The following is a 19,964-nucleotide window of genomic DNA, read 5'->3' on the forward strand; positions in this document are numbered from 1 at the left end:
CTTTGTATTTGACTGAAAGTGAATCGGCAGAAGAAGCAGTCATGTTGTCTACGTGGTTCCAATCAGCAGGTGACATTTTTTGTGTTAGCGTTAAATGAGCTTGTAGGAGAGTCCTGTCTAAAGTATCGAGTCAAAACGGAGTAGTCTTATCCTCTCTGAGATTAAAGATAGGCTGGCCTTAAACAGAATCTGTTTAGAATTCGGTGAGGATACAGCAGCAGATGTTAGTGTGAAAGCGATGGGTATTACCTTGTTTTCGCAGAATCTTTTGAGGAAGGTCAGCGTATCGATGAGCTTTGACTTATTGTCCCGTTGTCTGTTGAAAGCTCTAACAGATAGGTGAAAGCCCTCCCCGTAGAGGTTATCAATTCTAGATTTGAAGCTTTCGTGGCTGCAAGGATCCATACTCTTTGGTTCTATTCGGTAAAGTCACGTAGGTAAAAAAGAAAATAACAAAAATCACGACGTTTTGGCCACAACACAAGTGGCCTTCATCAGGTGAAGGGACCGTGCTGTCATGAGGACAGCGTTGGAGTGAAAACAGCCAAGCCCAGGTCGCGTCCTTTAAGCTATGTGGGAGGAAGCAAAACGCTTGACAAAGGAATTAGCATAAAAATTAGCATGATGTATGTAGGAGGTGCATGGGCCATGATGGACCAGGAGCGGGTGGGGACCATGACGGACCAGCAGCGGGGGGGGGGGGGGGGGGGAGTAGTGAGTGGAGTTAGTGAGTGGAGTGAGTGGAGTGAGTGGAGTGAGTGAGTGGAGTGAGTGAGTGGAGTGAGTGGAGTGAGTGAACGGAGTGAGTGTGTGGAGTGAAATAAGCAGCTGTGAAAGTTTGGAATACCACTACTTGAAGAAAAAAAATTACTTTACCATTGAAAATTAGTTTAATGTGTGGTTTGATTTAGAACATCTTTCCAATGATTGCTTAATTTGAAACCATCCTCTCAGTTGAAATTGTGTCTGTGTTTGTAAATCTGAATTGCCTCGTGGACAAATCTCTGATAAAAACCCGTGGGTTTGCAGAGAATCTTGGTATCGGAGAAAACTATATCGTGATCACCCACAGCTATGGCAGAATTCGTTCTGCCGTGTTTCAAATCTGATTTGTGCACGCGAATTCGGTCAGAGACAAACATTAAACTAATTTTCAATGGTACAGTATTTTTTTTTTCAAGTAGTGGTATCCCAAACTTTCACAGCTGCTTATATCTCTCCACTCACTCCACCCACTCACTCTCCAACCACTCCACTCTCCACCCACTCCACTCTCCACCCACTCCTCCACTCTCCACCCACTCCTCCACTCTCCACCCACTCCTCCACTCTCCACCCACTCCTCCACTCTCCACCCACCCACTCCTCCACTCTCCACCCACCCACTCCTCCACTCTCCACCCACCCACTCCTCCACTCTCCACCCACCCACTCCTCCACTCTCCACCCACCCACTCCTCCACTCTCCACCCACCCACTCCTCCACTCTCCACCCAGCCACTCCTCCACTCTCCACCCACCCACTCCTCCACTCTCCACCCACCCACTGCTCCACTCTCCACCCACCCACTCCTCCACTCTCCACCCACTCCTCCACTCTCCACTCTCCACCCACTCCTCCACTCTCCACTCTCCACCCACTCCTCCACTCTCCACTCTCCACCCACTCCTGCACTCTCCACCCACTCCTCCACTCTCAACTCTCCACCCACTCCTCCACTCTCCACTCTCCACCCACTCCTCCACTCTCCACTCTCCACCCACTCCTCCACTCTCCACTCACTCCTCCACTCTCCACTCTCCACCCACTCCTCCACTCTCCACTCTCCACCCACTCCTCCACTCTCCACTCTCCACCAACTCCTCCACTCTCCACCAACTCCTCCACTCTCCACTCTCCACCCACTCCTCCACTCTCCACCCACTCCTCCACTCTCCACCCACTCCTCCACTCTCCACTCTCCACCCACTCCTCCACTCTCCACCCACTCCTCCACTCTCCACCCACTCCTCCACTCTCCACCCACTCCTCCACCCTCCACTCTCCACCCACTCCTCCACCCTCCACTCTACACCCACTCCTCCACTCTCCACTCTCCACCCACTCCTCCACTCTCCACCCACTCCTCCACTCTCCACCCACTCCTCCACTCTCCACTCTCCACCCACTCCTCCACTCTCCACTCTCCACCCACTCCTCCACTCTCTACTCTCCACCCACTCCTCCACTCTCCACTCTCCACCCACTCCTCCACTCTCCACTCTCCAGCCACTCCTCCACTCTCCACTGTCCACCCACTCCTCCACTCTCCACCCACTCCTCCACTCTCCACTCTCCACCCACTCCTCCACTCTCCACCCACTCCTCCACTCTCCACTCTCCACCCACTCCTCCACTCTCCACTCTCCACCCACTCCTCCACTCTCCACCCACTCCTCCACTCTCCACTCTCCACCCACTCCTCCACTCTCCACTCTCCACCCACTCCTCCACTCTCCACTTTCCACCCACTCCTCCACTCTCCACTCTCCACCCACTCCTCCACTCTCCACTCTCCACCCACTCCTCCACTCTCCACTCTCCACCCACTCCTCCACTCTCCACTCTCCACCCACTCCTCCACTCTCCACTCTCCACCCACTCCTCCACTCTCCACCCACTCCTCCACTCTCCACCCACTCCTCCACTCTCCACTCTCCACCCACTCCTCCACTCTCCACCCACTCCTCCACTCTCCACTCTCCACCCACTCCTCCACTCTCCACTCTCCACCCACTCCTCCACTCTCCACCCACTCCTCCACTCTCCACTCTCCACCCACTCCTCCACTCTCCACTTTCCACCCACTCCTCCACTCTCCACTCTCCACCCACTCCTCCACTCTCCACTCTCCACCCACTCCTCCACTCTCCACTCTCCACCCACTCCTCCACTCTCCACTCTCCACCCACTCCTCCACCCTCCACTCTCCACCCACTCCTCCACCCTCCACTCTCCACCCACTCCTCCACCCTCCACTCTCCACCCACTCCTCCACTCTCCACTCTCCACCAACTCCTCCACTCTCCACTCTCCACCCACTCCTCCACTCTCTACTCTCCACCCACTCCTCCACTCTCCACTCTCCACCCACTCCTCCACTCTCCACTCTCCACCCACTCCTCCACTCTCCACCCACTCCTCCACTCTCCACTCTCCACCCACTCCTCCACTCTCCACTCTCCACCCACTCCTCCACTCTCCACTCTCCAGCCACTCCTCCACTCTCCACTCTCCACCCACTCCTCCACTCTCCACCCACTCCTCCACTCTTTGAACAAGGCGAGAACTAAAGCGACCAGGATGAGTTTCATTTGCAAGAGAGACCTGGATCACCCAAATTACCAAAGCTAAATAAAACACAGAGTTACAGTAATTAAAGAAAATATACTATTTTCTTCTTTCGATAAAGCATATATAAACAATAGAAAGACAACTGCTGTCTCATGAAAAATCGACGTAATGGAGCTAAGGGATGATAGAATGTGAGTAATGTGCGACATGGATGTCCTCTGCCCCCTACACGACTGAACATTTTCTTTGACTACGTAGTTTGAGACGATTTCCATGGATGTACCAGTAGAATTTATCTGGTATAGATATAATGGGAGGCTGATCGATGCCTGAGCCGGTCATGGTATGCCTCTCTATTGTTAAACCATATTATGAATGCGGATGATCTGGTGATTACTGCCCACTCTAAGGAGAAGTTGGAGACACTACAGCTAAACATGAAGCATGCTACTAAAATATGGGCCGTTACCATCAGCCCCACGAAAACAAATCACCTCCCTGGGTATTTTACATCATAAAAATGCTCCCTTCCTCAATTCCTCATGTATTTGGGGCACCTGAGGAGAGAGTGGAGTGGGCAGTGTGCTGATGATCAAGTCCGTTTTGGGAGCCGAGGTCTCATTTAAAATAATTCGAGCAGCATTATATTTTCATCAGCTGCTCAACAGTGTGGAAGCTACCTGGCATGTCACTCCATAAAAATCTTCATGTCTTCTCGGCCACAGTTATACCCTCCCTTATCTCTCTCGAAAGGAACATTAAGGTTAGCTTGCCCACGATCTATTCAGGGTTTAACCAGACTGGACTTTGTAAGCTCACAGATTCCTAGAATATCTGGACAAATGCCCATCTGTGGGCTCCTCCAGCAAGCGAGGCTGCGTTGATTGTGTCATGCAGTCCGTATGCAGTCACGGCATCCCCAAGCAGCTTCAATTTGGCTGGATAGATGGTGCTAAATGGGCGTGGTACGGGGTAGAGAAGAGATGGACTGATGTGGTGCAGAAGGATGTGGAGCTGATTGGTCTTATTGATGACTGGTATCAGCAGTGTCACGATCGGCTTCTGTGGAGGAGGTTCATGAAAGGCGCTGCTGGGGAGGTGGAGGCAGTTGCCCTCCAGCAACAGCATAGGGCAGAGGAGCGAGGCTCAAAACAACGAGCAGAGCGCCAAACAACTGACACAAATAAAGTTGGCACAGTGGGGAGCACGGCTGTTGCATCTGCCCATCATCTTCCTAAGTCAATCCATGGCACCTGCGTCTATTACATGACCTCCTGCCAGCCAGCCTTCGACACTTCACGTGGCCTCAAAATGCACCGAGCATGGCACAAGTGCTGTGGTGATGTCACCGCCACTTAGGGGTGAACAACGGTTGTTGCGTTGTTGTTGTGCGTGTGTGCACGGACGCATGTACGCCTGTGAGTCTCGTGTATGGAGAGATAAAGAGGCAGCCGGGCGGGGTGCTGGCCATTCACCCCGTGTGCCATTCAGAGCTTCATAGGCGCTTGCCCCAACATTCTGGTAAGGCTATACAGCGGATGATTGTCGCTGTTGTGTGTGTGTATGGACGTTCACCCCCCTCCCACCGCCCCCGTGTGTGCAGAGACTCATTACGCCCCCTCCCGACAAGCAGACCGGCATCTGGACTAAAGGTAAGTGACAATAACAGATTTTTTTTCCATTTAAGTAACTTTATGTTTTGCTCACAATACAGTATTTATTAGAGTGTTGCATGCAAATGTACGATATTTTGTCTTATATATGACTTTGTTGATGTTCTATGGGGTATGTTTGTCTTTCTGAGTAATGTTTTAATTAGGGTGGTGTCATTTTCACAATTTTCCCAATATTTTTAAATGGCCGACTTGCGCTTCAGCAATTTTCGGAACCAATGGCTAAATCTCTTCATCTTCTTGGGCTTGGTGGTGGTGGCAGAAGTGGTGGTGGAAACGGTTGCGGTGGTGGAAGCTGTGGCAGCGGCGGTGGAAGTGGCGTCGGTGGTGGTGGCATTGTACATTTGAGACACGGTCCATATTAGCTCTTTCAGCTGGCTACGGAGATGCAGGTTCTCTTCTTGCAGCCTCTTTTCCCCATGCCACATGTCCTCGTGACGCACCAGCTTCCCGCGCAGCCTAAACTGTTCCTGCCCTCTCTGCGGATTCAGGAAGTTCAACTTCCTCAGGTGGGCATGCAGCGACCTCCGGAGATCTTCGTTTTCACAGCGCAGCGACATTTGCCGCTGTGCTGCATTGCAGTCTCGGAGAAAATCCGCATGGAGAGACTTGCTCTCCCTGCAAGGCACTCTCGTGGGCTCCAGCTCCAACTGGCGCTCTTTAAGCTGTTGAACCAGGCTCCTGATCTCTCTCTGGAGAGTCTCTCGGTTCTCCATGAACTCCTCCAGCTGATGCTGTAGCTCCAGACGGAGCATCTTGCTCTTCTGACAGAGCTCCACATTCTGCAGGCCCATCCTCTCCGTAGACAGCGTCGTGGTCTCATGGTCAAAGTCTGAAATGGAAAGCGTAAAAAGAAGATATATGAAGATCCCCATCCCAAGCATGGCCAAGACCAGAACGCCAACGATCAGCAGCACCATGCTCAGCTCGAGTTGACGGCACGCGGACAGAAGCAAGTGTGAGACACGTCACGAAGGGGCGTGTTATTTATCGTGACGTCATTACCGGATGTGACGTACACTATGACGTAACAGCCATCCCTGCCCACTTATTGTCAATCATTGCCCACCACGTGACTCCACGGCCCTGCCCCTAACCACGCAGCTCCTCCCCCATACACTTCTTCCGCCTTCCCCATGTGACGCGAAGCGAGCCAATCACGCGAGAGGCGGCGCGCGGTCGGCCCCGCGTCCGCTTCCCGCCATTCTTGCAATGGGCGGCGGGGCCGCTCAGGGTGGGGCGCGGGGCGCGGGGGCGAGTTCACTCCACGTCGCGAGTCGGGAGGAGGGACGAGGGGGAGGGGCCAGGAGGGACGAGGGGGAGGGGCCAGGAGGGACGAGGGGGAGGGGCCAGGAGCGGGAGGGGGGGGAGCTGAGAGCTGCGAAAGTTTGGGGTACCACTACTTGAAAAATATACTGTACCACAGAAATTAGTTTATGTTTAGTTCGATTTAGAACATCTTTCCAATGGTTGCTTAATTTGAAACCAACTTCTCGGTTGAAATTGTGTCTGTGTTTGTAGATCTGAATTGCCTCGTGAACAAATCTCTGATAAAAACCCGTGGGTTTGCAAAGAACCTTGGTATCGGAGAAAATTATATCGTGATCACCCACAGCGTTGTAACAGTGATCAGCAAAGAATTCGTTTTGCTGTGTTTCAAATCTGATTTGTGCTCGCGAATTCGGTCAGAGACATGTCGCTTTGTCTCCCCTATATAGCAATCACCGCAGGTACAACTCAATTTGTAAACCCCGGGGTACTGTAAGTCAGGAATGCCATCCTTCACGGATGGGATCAGATCACGAATTTTGTGAAATGTATTGAACTGGACCTGGATCTTGTGTTTGTTTAGAATTTTTGAAATCTTTTTAGTAACGCCTGCTATATATGGTAGTGGGATGGTTTTGGCCGGAGTATCAAGTGGTTGTTTCTGTATCGAGGGAGAAACAGCTTGGCGGATGGTACGGTCAGAGTAACCATTCCTTTTGAGGGCCAGGTGTACATGTTTTAATTCACTGGTCAGGTGGTGTTGGTCCGAAATGCAATGAGCCCTATGGTATGAAGTTTTGATGAGATAATTATTTTGGGCTGGGTGGTGGTGGGAATCAGGTTTCAAGTAGGAATCTGTGTGGGTGGGTTTCCTGTAGACAGAATACCCCAATGAGCCATCAGGTCTCCTCTCAAACAGAACATCTAAGAATGGTAGCTTAAATTTCGATTTAAAGTTTTCGTGACTGCAAGGATTCATCTTCTTTGGTTCTTTCGGTAAAGTCACGTAGAATGAGAATAAAATAATAAATTGATAAAATAAAATAACACAATAATATTCTCACGACGTTTCGGCCACAACACAAGCGGCCTTCATCAGGTGAAGGGGACGAGACTGTCTGGAGGACAGCGCTGGAGTGAGAAAGCCACGCTGAGATCACGACCTTTAAGCTGTGTGAGAAGAAACAAAGCGCCTTGACAAAGGAATTAGCATTTAATTTAGCATTGAAATGGCTGAGTGATTAGCTTGTGACTGGTCACAGAAAAGGCTATATTAAAGTTAAAGCATACACATCCGCAAAGGCACCCCTTGACAAAGGAATTAGCATATAACTTAGCATTGAAATAGCTAAGTTAAAGTATACACATCCGCAGAGGCACTCCTTGACAAAGGAATTAGCATAGAATTTAGCATTTAAATAGCTGAATGATTAGCTTGTAACTGGTCACAGAAATAGCTATGTTAAAGTCAGAGCATATACATTCACCGAGGCACCTAGTACAAATCAAACAGGAGAATTTAGCATTGAAATAACTAGGCGAATTTAGCATTGAAATAACTGAGTGATTAGCTTGTGACTGGTCACAGAAATGGCTATGTTGAAGTTAAGGCCTACACATATGAGCTATTCACAGTAACTGGGTATACAATACAATATATAATGAATACTATATCATGAACCAATAAAAAATACTAAAATATAAATTACCTCAATGTTATCAATAAACTCTATATTCTCCAATCAGCTAAGCTACCAACAATAAGTCGTTATATATCACAATGCTATATGGCGAAAAATGGGTGGATTCTTACCCTCAACTTTAGCAACACAGATAGCTTAACCGTGGTTAATGGTATGGTTTACAACATGGAGTATAACAGCGCCTCGCAGCTGTCTCTCTCCCCCTCCTGTGTTCCGACCATCGATGAACTCGTCCGTCTGAACGGGACCCATTCACTCATCATACATAGGTTAAATCATCGTGTGCTGGCTCACTCGCACATCATACACTCACTCTGCCGCTGACTCGCTCACACATCATACACTGACTCACTCATCATGCGCTGACTAACACATTGTGCGCTGACTCACACATCATATACTCACTCAACCTAATACTGACTCAATCATCATACGCTGACTCGCACATCATACGTTGACTCGCACATCATACACTCACTCACGCTGCTGCTGACTCACTCAGACATCATACACTGGGAGTGTCGTGCTGCCAGCTATGGCTGCAGGTTTTGTCGTACATGTTATGTATATCGTTTATTGTTAATTTTAAAATCACAGTTCCTATGATTACTGCTGTTACATTGTTTTTGTAGCTTTATTTTGGTCTGGTTGTGGTTTAATAGTTTTCTGCAATGTAGATTCATATTTTGTTTGTTGCGGTTGCACCCGACTTAAGAGCCGCATGGCTCACAGGGCTATACGTAATAAATTAAACTTGAATACGCTTCACAGAAATGAGTAAACATGACCTTTTGTGGAGGTAGTGTGTTTGTGTGGGGAAGCCAAAACTTAAAGTACACACATGAGGCAGCGTCAATGTTACTATAATGTTCATTATGTTAAATAAATCACTTATACAGGACAGCAGTGGTCCAGGTGTCTGTGCAACCACCTTCCTATGCCTTTGAATCTCCATTTGCACTGTCTCTTAGGAATCCTTCAAAATGAGCGGCACGTTACATCATCATCAGCAGCCATTGTCTCTCTACCGCTGGATGAACGCCTCCCTATATTTGTTTAACGTGAGAAATTAATGAAAAAAAATCTTAATTTAACATTTTTTATTAGTATCAATAATAACGAAGCGTCTGGTCAGTGAGTATGCACCACATGCATTTACAACAGCATGCAGAGCATGAGACTATAACGAGTTTTGTACATCATGTTTGTAAACCCAAGTAATCCATTCTTTAGTATGAGATATTTATACATTTAACTCTTTGTGTATTGAGCTGTGTGTATTGCATTGCTGCAAACTAAATATCTAAACTGTACATATACAGGCCGGTCTGACTTAACCAGCGTTCTTTCTACAAGAATGTGCTATAACAAGCAATATTAATTTATCCCTGGGGTGTCACTATATACGTATGATTTTATGAATAGTCAAATAGTACGAGGAGATAATGCAATAGGGAGAAGGGGGTGAGGGCGTGAGCTCAGTCGCTTTTTCTCTCATACAGCACACATCTCCACAGGAAATGAAAAAAATAACACCTGGCAAATGGACATACATTGATGTTTACGCCCAAGGCGCAACAACTCTATTGGTTTCACTATCGTGCAGCTCCACGCTACACACAGCAGACGCGTGCTCCCTACAGAGGATAAACTGTCGAGCGTCTTCTACGCCGACAGCACGAGCTTCAACACAATCATCCCCCATGTAGCTCCACAGACTGGTGGGTCAAGTGCTGTTAGTGAGCCCATTTGAAGACCCGCACGCAAAGTGGGGTAGAAATGGCCAGCACCACACCTGGCCACATTTGTCTCATAGTCTCATAGGTTATACTGATTACCCATTGTACCAGGCACTCATTTAATGCAGACACAAACTAGAGGACCCAAAACCAGTGTAGATATCACGTCCTATTGATAACTGTGGCTGAGTTTGTTGTGCAGCATGGCTCGCCACAAACACACATAGGCGATGTACACAAACATACAAGATACAAATGAGAAAAATCTCCCATATCGTTTTTTACATTATTGGGATTAGTTCTGCTAGCGAGCACATAAGCAGGCCAGTACGGCACATGAAGGGGTGGATACATAAACACAATAACAATAAAAGCCATTCGCCACTCAAAATTGGTGACGTCAACAAAGTGTTTGTGCCAGGCTAAGTGCACATTGAGGTCATGTGGACTGTCGAAGGCTCATGGGCAGGAGGTTACAGGATAGATAAAGGTGTCATGGGTTGAGTGACAGGGATGACTGGCAAATCTACCACCTGTGCTCCCTACTGTTCCACCTTGCTGCATTTTACTCCTTCTGCACTCCGCTCGTTGTTGTGAGCATCACTCCTCCGCCCTCCGTTATTGCTGGAGGCGGACATCCTTCACAAAACTCCTCCAGAGACGCTGATCTTGAAACCACTGGTCGAGTTGTTGGCAAGCCCAAACAGCTCCACCATCCTTCTGTTACACAGCAGTCAAACTCTTGCCTATAGCGATAAGCCCCTTATATCTGGACAAACAGAAGCTGTTTGGGTACACAGTGACTGGGCATTTGGGCTACATGACCCAGCCAATGCTGCCTCACCTGCCTTAGTATCTCACTGATGGGCATTTGTCCAGATCATTCAAGGATCTAAGCTGCTCACATAATCTAGTTTGTTAAGCCCACGGTGGATCGTAGACAACTTGAATATGCAAAACCAGTGTGGATGTTCCTTTAAAAGGAATCCAAATTTCTCAAATGTAGAGAAGGGAGGGGATATCTGGCTGAGAAGACCCAGAGATTTACATGGAGCGACAGGCAATGCAGCATTCACAGTGTGTTACGCAGCTGAGATAATTATGTTCAACCGATTCGGAGCATGACCTCTGCTGCCAAACTGGAGCTAGTCACATGCACCCCAGGTATGGAAAAATTGTTCTGCTCTGTCCAAAACTGCCCCACTGCTCATGGGGAGTGGAGGGATGGGAGAATACGATGACACAGAATACCCAGGCAGGTGCTTTGTTTAATGTGGGGATGAACGTAAACCCCATTTCTTAGTAGTACTCTCGAAGTTCAACAAAAGCTTCTCCAGCTCATACTGGATATAATTCTTATGGTGGGGATGGTTGTAATGTGGAGGTGGGCAGTGGTAATGCACGCTCCTGTCTAATGAGGAACCAACAGTTTGGGACAATTTCAAGATTATGTAAACAACGCCGCCAAGACCAGCCCAACAACCTGTTGCAATATTGGAAATGAATGGATTAGTGATTAAACGTGGTGTTTAATTGAAAAAAGAACGTAAAAACTGCTACAAGGGCCTAAGAAGGCAATGCAAAACTCAGATCTGGCATGAACAGAGGGGGCCTGATGGAAAAGCTGCAGTAGTTGAATAATAACTCTCAGTCAAATAAAGGATGACTTTGCAAACTTCAGTCAGCTCAGGGGAGCCTACTTCAATATTTCCTGCGCAATTACAAATGCCAGTGGCAAGCTCCTCAGCAGTTGAAGGCAGAAACTAGCATGCTAGAAGTAATTATGCTCCCAAATGCAGAATCGCTCTTCGTCATATCCCTTTGAAGAGCTCATGCAAGCCACAGCAACCAAAGACCCTACACCTTCTGCATTGAGCCATTTGAGTATAAAGTGAGAGGTACCCTAAGAAAAATGAAAGAAATCACTAGTAACCAACACTTGCAATATCAGAGTAGAAATGCTGACACCCAGAGGCTCAACTATCATCACATGGGTGAGTAAGATCTTTTAACACACGTGGAGGGCAGGCTTGAAACCAGCTTTCAAAGATGCAGCCTTTTTGGTTGGACTGCAGGCAGTCTTACTCGTGCCGTGTCAGTCATAGAAGTTGTTGGACCATACTTATATTTGCCTCAAGCAAGTCTTGACGAACAAAGTGGGGTATAATCTGCTGAGTAGTGTAGTGGAGGCTGTGAAATGAGAAATAATCAATTAGAGTGCCTTTAAAAAGAGCCTCTGTCAAGGTGATGTGCACATCAGTGAGATACAATCATCATTGAGAACAAGGTGGTGTACATTCAGCCTACATTTCTAAAGAGAGAACATACAGTGATGATCACAGGAGAAATCTGTGGATGGTAAGTGACAGGCCCAAATAATTGCATCAAAAGAAAAGGGAATGAGTGACCTCCGAATGAGTAAAGGTTGATTAGAAGTTCCAACAGGAAGCCTTGGTTGCTGGGCGGAGAATGAGTGAAGGGGAGTAAAGCGAGATGGTAGGGACGATATAGGAGAACATTGGGAGGGGAATGAGATGATGGGAGAGGCAAACAGGAGCGTGTCCATGGTGGAACTTGAAGACAGCAAAGGGGATATTGTGCTTGATGCAGAAATTAATCGGATACCAGTGGAGGTATCAAACACGATCACAGCTTTACCAATTAAAAACCAGGCAACAGAAACAAACATGAGTACAGTATTACCAAAGACAAGACTGTCACACTATATAAAGTCCCACTCATTTCATGGATCGTTATTAAACAAAGGTGTCGCTTTAATCGACATTGTGAACTCGGGATGTTACGGGACAATGAGTCCCATAGGCAACGCCACGGGCTGAAGGGCACAGTGGGGGCTATCACTCCCTCGACTGACTGTGCGCGAGTAACAGACTTCAGCCTCTATTGACGATCTCTGTGAACAGGGAGGTGGAAGCCAATAAAGTTCACGTCAACAACAAAAACCGTGACCTTTAAAGAGACAATGCTCCTGTTAAAATACGATTGACAGTACATTACCATTTTTACATGCTTCAGAGTACTATACCCATTTTAGAAGCAGCATTGCTTTGTAGATTGATTTTTTTACTGATGGAGATAGTAAAAAAAGCATGTGGCAAGATGAGACGTTCATTCGAATCCGTGTTCTCAATGTCCTAGCCCCTTGGCATAGCCCCTAGGCTCGAGCACAAGACACTGATACTATTTTACTCAACACCCACCTCTATAACACCCCAAATCGCTCCCCCTCAATCCCGCTATGTCCCCCTCCCCCCATCGCGATGTTATTCATCTTCCAAAAAAACTTCTTCGATAACACCGCTTTGAAATGAAATGTTTATAGTAAGAGACGATTCAGGCAATGGCCCTTTTGTCACAGCACTTCAGTCTCCTCGACTTGTGACATCGGCACCACCCATGAGGAGGCCGCATTTGTTGCACTCCAAGATGGCTTGGTGAACGCCCCTCCCCTCCACTACCCCGACTTTTCCTTGCCGTTTGTCCTTGATCCACATGCTAGTAACACTGGCATTGGAGCTGTTCTGTCTCAAGTTGTCAATGGCGTCGAGTGTTATCGCATAAGGAAGCAGAGTGCTGTCTCCGGCTGAACAGCGGTACTGTGTCACACGCTGATAACTGTTAGCTATCGTGTTTTTCTTGCAACAGTATCTTCCATATTTGTATGGGAGAGACTTTGAGGTGCGCTCGGACCACGCGGCGCTGCAGTACGCGCTGCAGGTTGACCAGCCATCTGGCGAACTTTCACGCTGGTTGGAGGTCCTCCAGGACTACTCTTTTCAGGTTACCTATTGCAAAGGCTCCCATCACACAAACGCGGACGCCCTGTCGCGATTACCCACGAACGAGAGTTGCGCAAGTTTTTCGGGCTCCGGTCGCTGTAAGCCGCGCAACGAACACTCGCCCCCTACCCTTACGGCATCGGCCGAGGTTGTAACATCTGAGGGGGCTGGGGATCCAGTGGCGCGTGATGCTGTCATTGGATTGGACCACGAAGAATGGGGGCACCTCCAGGTTGAGGACGCTTCTCTGCTTAAATTGTGATGCCGTGTCAGAGAGACTGATGGGGGCGAGGATCGATGGGGTGTCACCTCTTTCATTCTCAGAGGCGGATTGCTCATGCATTGGGGCGGAGAGATGCGATGTTCCAACATTGTTGTGCCCACCGCCCTGCGGAGTAAGGTCATTTGGGCGGTGCACGAGCGTCTGTTGCACTTGGGTGTGCATAAACTAGCATTGGCCACACGTAAGTCGGATTTCTTCTGGCCTGGCATGGCTGAGGATGCTGCTAATTTGTTGAAGGGGTGTGTGCAGTGCACGCGGTAGAAGCCGCTTGTGGGAATAAATATTTTCTGGTGGGAGTCGAGTATTTCTCATGATGGCCTGTGGCCTGGCCGCTTCCCAAACAGTTGGCGGCAAAGATCACTGAGGCATTCCTCAATGGCTACGTAATTGTAGTGGCATGGTTGAACATGATCGCCACTAATCATAGCCGGCAGTACTAGCTTGTGTCAGTAGGGAGCAGAGGGGAGGCTGAACCTGCTGGATTAATGATGACGGGCCATTTGCCAAGGCAATCCCTGGGGGAGCATCGTGACCAACGGTCGGGACCCCAGATCCCGGGAAGGGGGCTGGGGAGATGATGTCATTCTCCAGACCCTCGGAGACGGTCCTAGAAGGAAGGCGTGGCCAGGGACGGAGTGAGCCAGGAGCCTATATATAAGTCAGGTCCCTGAGCGGTCCCAGCAGTTGTTGTCTGGCCGAAGACTGAAGAGCATCCTGGAGCCCTGAAGAGAAAAGCCCAATGGGCAGAGCAGAACCCCTGGCTAGGGTCGGCTTGAGCTTGTACCAGTGAAAGCTCCAGCTGATAACCAGTGAAGACTCAAGGGAAGACTCAAGCCCCAGCACTATAGATGCCGTGATAGCCAGTGAGAGGCAAGCTAGTCTGGAGGGACTACCTCCATAGAGTATCGCGTGAAAGGGGCCATTACCCCATTCTGTAATAACCTGTTAATGTTATAATAAATGTGTTGCCTCAGAGTAAGCTTCCTCCAGTTTATTACCCACTACATTATGGACAAGAGTGCTCCCGAACGTCTTCTGAACAATCAAGGCAAAACATTTTCTTCAAAATTATTGCAAGAGGTGTGCGTTAGTTGTGAACCAAGAAAGTACGCATGTCACCGCACAATCCGCAGACGGATGGTATGGTTGAGGTGGCTGCACAGGACTCTGACCTTCATGTTGAGTCATCAGGTCAGCGAGAACACGACCCCCTGATTCATGTTCAGTTACAAGCCGCACCCAACAAGGCAAAATCTTAAATCTCTGACTCCGTGTGCTGTACCCTTCAAAAGCTTTCCGAAGTGCGGGAGACTTCCAGGGTAAATTCTGATTCGTGCCGATTGGCCAATGAATGGCTGAGGGGCTTCCATACTTCAAAACATGAGTGGGCACCTGGGGACAGAGCTTGGTTGCACTGTCCACAGGTACCGGTGGGTACATCGCCCAAATTGCTCAAACCCTGGAGAGGGCTGGTTGATGTGATTCGGGTCATTCGACCGCAGTGTGTCCAGATCCGCTTGGGGCGGCGGAGTTGTTTTGTACACTCCTCTTGCCCTAAGCCCTTTATTGCTCCCTGTGAGTTTGTTCCATCTCCACACTGTGGGCGCCGAGGGACAGATGTGTCCGGCGAGCTGGCATGTGTGCCCGTTGAGGTTGGTCCTCAGCGGAGTCGTGTGCTTCCTCCCTCAGGTGCCGCGCGCCTGATGTCCCCCGAGCCGCCGCCTGCGCTGTCTTCACTTGATTCGGGAGAGGAGAACCCGTCGACCCGGCCTACTGCTCTTCGTGAGGAGCCGGATTCGACTGGACAGTTGCATATTCCCCCTGGGACCTCCAGGGAGAGTGAGCCCACCTCCACTGGAGGCCCAGCCACGAGGACTCGCTCAAAAACTCTTCGGATTTTGTGACACCCATGCACACACACTCCCACACCATCAGTTGCTTGTCACACTCAGTAGGCCATATCGGTTATTGGCTGAACCTAGCCTTTGTTGTGCTTATGGGTATTGCTACACGGTGAGGATGGGAGTTGTTGGTGATGGAGGGGATTCCGTGCATTCGTGTTTTATATTTTCTCGTGTTGTTCTGTACATTTGTAGCTAGTGTATATATTGTATAGGTGGGCTTGGGTATTTATATGCTATTTGTTATTGTTAATTATTGAGGCACACATAGCGTTTAGTCATTTTTACTCGCTTTTTATCACCTTATTCACTTAAGCAACCATTGGAAAGATGTTCTAAATCATACCAAACATTAAAGTAATTTTCAATGGTATTTATCCAAATAGTGATATACCAAACATTCATAGAAGCTTATTTCACTTCACACCTACATTTGTAAACTCCCCCCCCGCCCCGTGCCGGTCCTCTACGTTCCACTTCACACCCCCTCCCCCCCTCCGTGCCGGTCCTCTTGTGCGTTACGGTTATTTTATGCTAATTCCTTTGTCAAAGCATTTTGTTTCCTCCCACACAGCTTAAAAGGACGCGACCTGGGCTGGACTGTCTTCACTCCAACGCTGTCCTCATGACAGTACGGTCCCCTTCACCTGATGAAGGCCACTTGTGTTGTGGCCGAAACGTCATGATTTTTGTTGTTTTATTTTTTACCTACGTGACTTTACCGAATAGAACCAAAGAGTATGGATCCTTGCAGTCACGAAAGCTTCAAATCTAGAACTTATTCACTTAGTTAGTTTTAAGGGGGAGTTGACAGCCAGGACGGCTGAATGCTACGAATGGGGGGGGGGGGGGTAATGTAGTGACATCGGGAATACCACTGTGTAGTGCCGGCCTGAGAGGCACGGAGTGCGATGTAATTACATCACCGACACCCCATATATGTGGGTGTAGTACCAGCCCTAGTGGGGCTTGGTGAGCGCTGAGTCATGGCGCTGAGTGGTACCACGCGTGGCGTGCAGTGCTGTCCTCTATAGAAGGGGTGTGAAAGTGTCAGCCATGAATGAGGTTAATGTGGGCCATTGCACTCTTGTTGACCCTGGAAGGTACATGACGGGTAAAGTCTACACAGGGGCCCCAAGTTGGGGCTAGTGGGTAGTCACGTGTCAGGGCGAGATCTTGCAATAGGAATCAAGAAGGTAGTCGTGGCCAAGGGCGGAGCCGGCCACGACTGGTGAGCATATAAACCGGGTCCCCAGAGGGAACAGGGTTCAGCTTTGCTGTTGTCTTCTGAAAGATCTACATTCAACATCCGTGAAGAGTCACCAACACATAGGCAGGACTCAAGCTGGAGTCCTGCTCGTTGTAGCTATCCCAGAGTGTTAGCGCAGATAGCCTGGTGGTCCACCACCATAGGTTGTTATCTGGTAAAAGGGAAGTTACCCCTTCGTGTTGGTATAAATAAATTTGTTGCCTCCAAAGAGTATGTCTGCGACTCAATTGAACCGACTACACAATGGTGCAAAGGTCAGTAAAGTGACCGAGGCCACCAGGGGCTGTACCAGTATACCACATCAGATTAACAAGGGGCTCAGTGGTGGCAACAAGTTATCCCCTTCGCCTGGAATGCAGGAGATCGTGGGTTCGATTCCAACGCCTGGATATTTGGAGTTTGCATATTCTCCCCGTGGTGGCGTGGGTTTTTCTCTGGATCCTCGAGTTTTTTTCCCTCCACATTTAGAAATATGCGTTTACAGTATTTGGCTGCTACAAATTTCCATGTGATATGCCACTTCGTTGAGCTATGATTTGTGGCCAGGTTGCTTTTGAAAAACAGCTATATAGCTCAGTGGTCCTTACTTGGTACAATAAAATTAAAATCTGCCGATTCCTGGAGTTATACTATAGGAAGGCCTGGGTACCCAAGGGACCAGGTTACACCATTTGTCAGTTCAATGAAAAATCGACAAACAATGAATCCAACAAACACACCCAGTGCTGAAATGCACTGAAAAACAGTAAATGTACCAGAATGAAGCAGTACACATCTTGTCAAGTTGTATTTATACAACAAAGATAACTAAAGAAAAATAACCAAATCCACAATTAGATGTGGATGTGAAAATAAAGTAAAGCCCTTCTGGATAATGGGCACCCTATGCCCTGTCGGTCGTGTTGATTTTTAACCATATTTCTCCACGCCGACTAGTGCGGATTGGTGAAGCGAGGGGGGCAGAACTGATTCATTTGTCACTCGCCTCTGGATTTAGTCCATGGGTGTGTAGTGATGTGCGCTAAGTACTGTGCAATTGGACGACCCCACATGCCCTGGGCACCCTTTCGCATGAGATATTCAAACTCAATCTATTTTGCAGGTGAAATATTTCTGAAATAAAAATGCAATGAAGGAAAAACAGAGAAACTGCCATGACACGGTGCAAAGGTGTGAATTAATATATTATAATAATCAGTCACACGACTGACCATACAAGGCAAGCACACCATGGTGGTGCTCGCTTCATCCACCCAGCAACACACTTCAGCGCAATTGTTTCCCAGCGCCGATCTCTTGAGTCGGTATGGGAATCGCTGCGGCGGTGTCCGCTCGTGCAGCTCCATGCGACCCACAGCAGACGCGCGCTCCCTATAGAGGATCCACGGTCGCGCGTGGTCTACGCCTACAGCACGAGCTCCGACACAAACATCCCCCATGGAGCTCCACAGACTGGTGGGGCAAGTGCTGTTATTGAGCCCCTATGAAGGCCGGCATAGTACACGAAATGGTAAGTGGTCAGAACCACGTCGGACCGCCTTTGTCTCCCCAATGTGTGATGTTTACACACCGCTCCAGATACTCATTTGCGTTACACACACATTTACCTCCCTACCCCCCACCGCACACACACTCACACACTACACCGTCTTCCACACACACACATTTAAGCACCAATCAAAAATCCCCCGTGTATCCTACACAGGTGGTTTATATTCTGGACCACACCACCCACCGTCCACCATGCACCACGAACTCCCCACACTCACCCACGCTGTGAAGTGTCGAGTCGCCCCGCGTCTCTCGCCCCTGACGCGGCCCAGTTCCCCGTGTAGCCTCCTCTGCCGTGCTCTCAGCCTCTGGCCCTGACGCAGCAGAAAGGAGAGGGGTGACGGGAGGAGTGAAAGGAGCGTTGAGGGGAGGGTTGGGGGGAGGATCGGTGGGAGGGGTGGGAGGGGTGGGGTGGGTGGAGTGGGTGGAGTGGGTGGGGTGGGGTGGGTGGGTGGGGTGGGTGGGGTGGGGTGGGGTGGGTGGGGTGGGGTGGGATGGGTGGGGTGGGTGGGGTGGGTGGGGTGCCCCTTGCTTCCTTCGGCCCCTCCCCCCACCTCTGCTACTTATTTTAAGCCTCTGTTCATTCCTCCGGCCCCTTTTTTCTTGCTTCTCTGTCCGTCTTTCCTCTTCTTACCTCTTGTGTCCCTGTATATGTATTTCTGCTATCTTGTACCTCGTATTTGTTCACTCTGTCTATGCTGGTATGTTCAACCCAGAGGATGAACACGAAATTTAGCACTCTTCTGAAATTCGTGGTCTGCCAGGCAAGTGTCTAACTGTGTCGTTGGCCGACTGGTATTGCATCACGTAAATTTTTCTTAGGTTTTTTGAATTCTCGTCTCTCATCTTCTTGTTGTATTTACCTCCGTGCAGTTTAACGCTCTCTATGTGTTGCGCTGATGTCACCCTATGTGCTATTTGTTTTTACACCTGATGAAGATCGCTTGTGTTGCAGTCGAAATGTCGTGCTTGATTTATTTTAATATAATTTTATGGTATTTCTACATACGTCACTTTACCGAAAAAAAAAATGAGTTAATCAATGGTTCTCTGTGTGAGTGAGTCTATGTGTCTCCATGTGAGTGAGCCTATGGCTCTGTGTCAGTGAGACTTTGGCTCTCTGTGTGAGTGTACTCTGTGAGTGAGTCTATGGCTCTCTGTAGGAGTAAGTGGGTCTCTAAGGCCACCACAATCTTGCCCCCTGCCCAGTGCGTCCACCTGGTTGAGCTGCAGGAGTCTATTGTCCACCGCTCCAGACCACACAGATATCCAGACGTCCACCTCCAGCACAGACACCAGCAGATTCTTAAACCTGGTGGTGGAAGTAAGGACACGAGAGGGGTAATAGTCAACCACCATTACCACCATCAATACCACCATTACAACCACCAAAATCACCGCTATCGTTAACACCACCATCAATATCACCACCTCCACCACA

General features: G+C 48.9%; 1 protein-coding gene across 1 annotated transcript; it reads right to left on the minus strand.

Annotated features, from left to right (window-relative positions):
- Positions 1-3,330: 3,330 nt before the first annotated feature.
- LOC142908462 (uncharacterized) lies at positions 3,331-18,834 on the minus strand. The gene is made up of 2 exons (XM_076059168.1): positions 18,742-18,834; positions 3,331-5,839 (listed from the first exon to the last, which is right to left on the minus strand). The coding sequence occupies exon 2, from the start codon at positions 5,799-5,801 to the stop codon at positions 5,187-5,189; it is 615 nt and encodes a 204-aa protein (XP_075915283.1). The 5' UTR covers positions 5,802-5,839; positions 18,742-18,834; the 3' UTR covers positions 3,331-5,186.
- Between the last annotated feature and the right edge of the window lie 1,130 nt (positions 18,835-19,964).

Source organism: Petromyzon marinus (assembly GCF_048934315.1).
Source record: "Petromyzon marinus isolate PM22_M1 ecotype Great Lakes invasive population chromosome 84 unlocalized genomic scaffold, UKy_Petmar_22M1.pri1.0 chr84_unloc.4, whole genome shotgun sequence".
Lineage (NCBI taxonomy): Eukaryota > Metazoa > Chordata > Hyperoartia > Petromyzontiformes > Petromyzontidae > Petromyzon > Petromyzon marinus.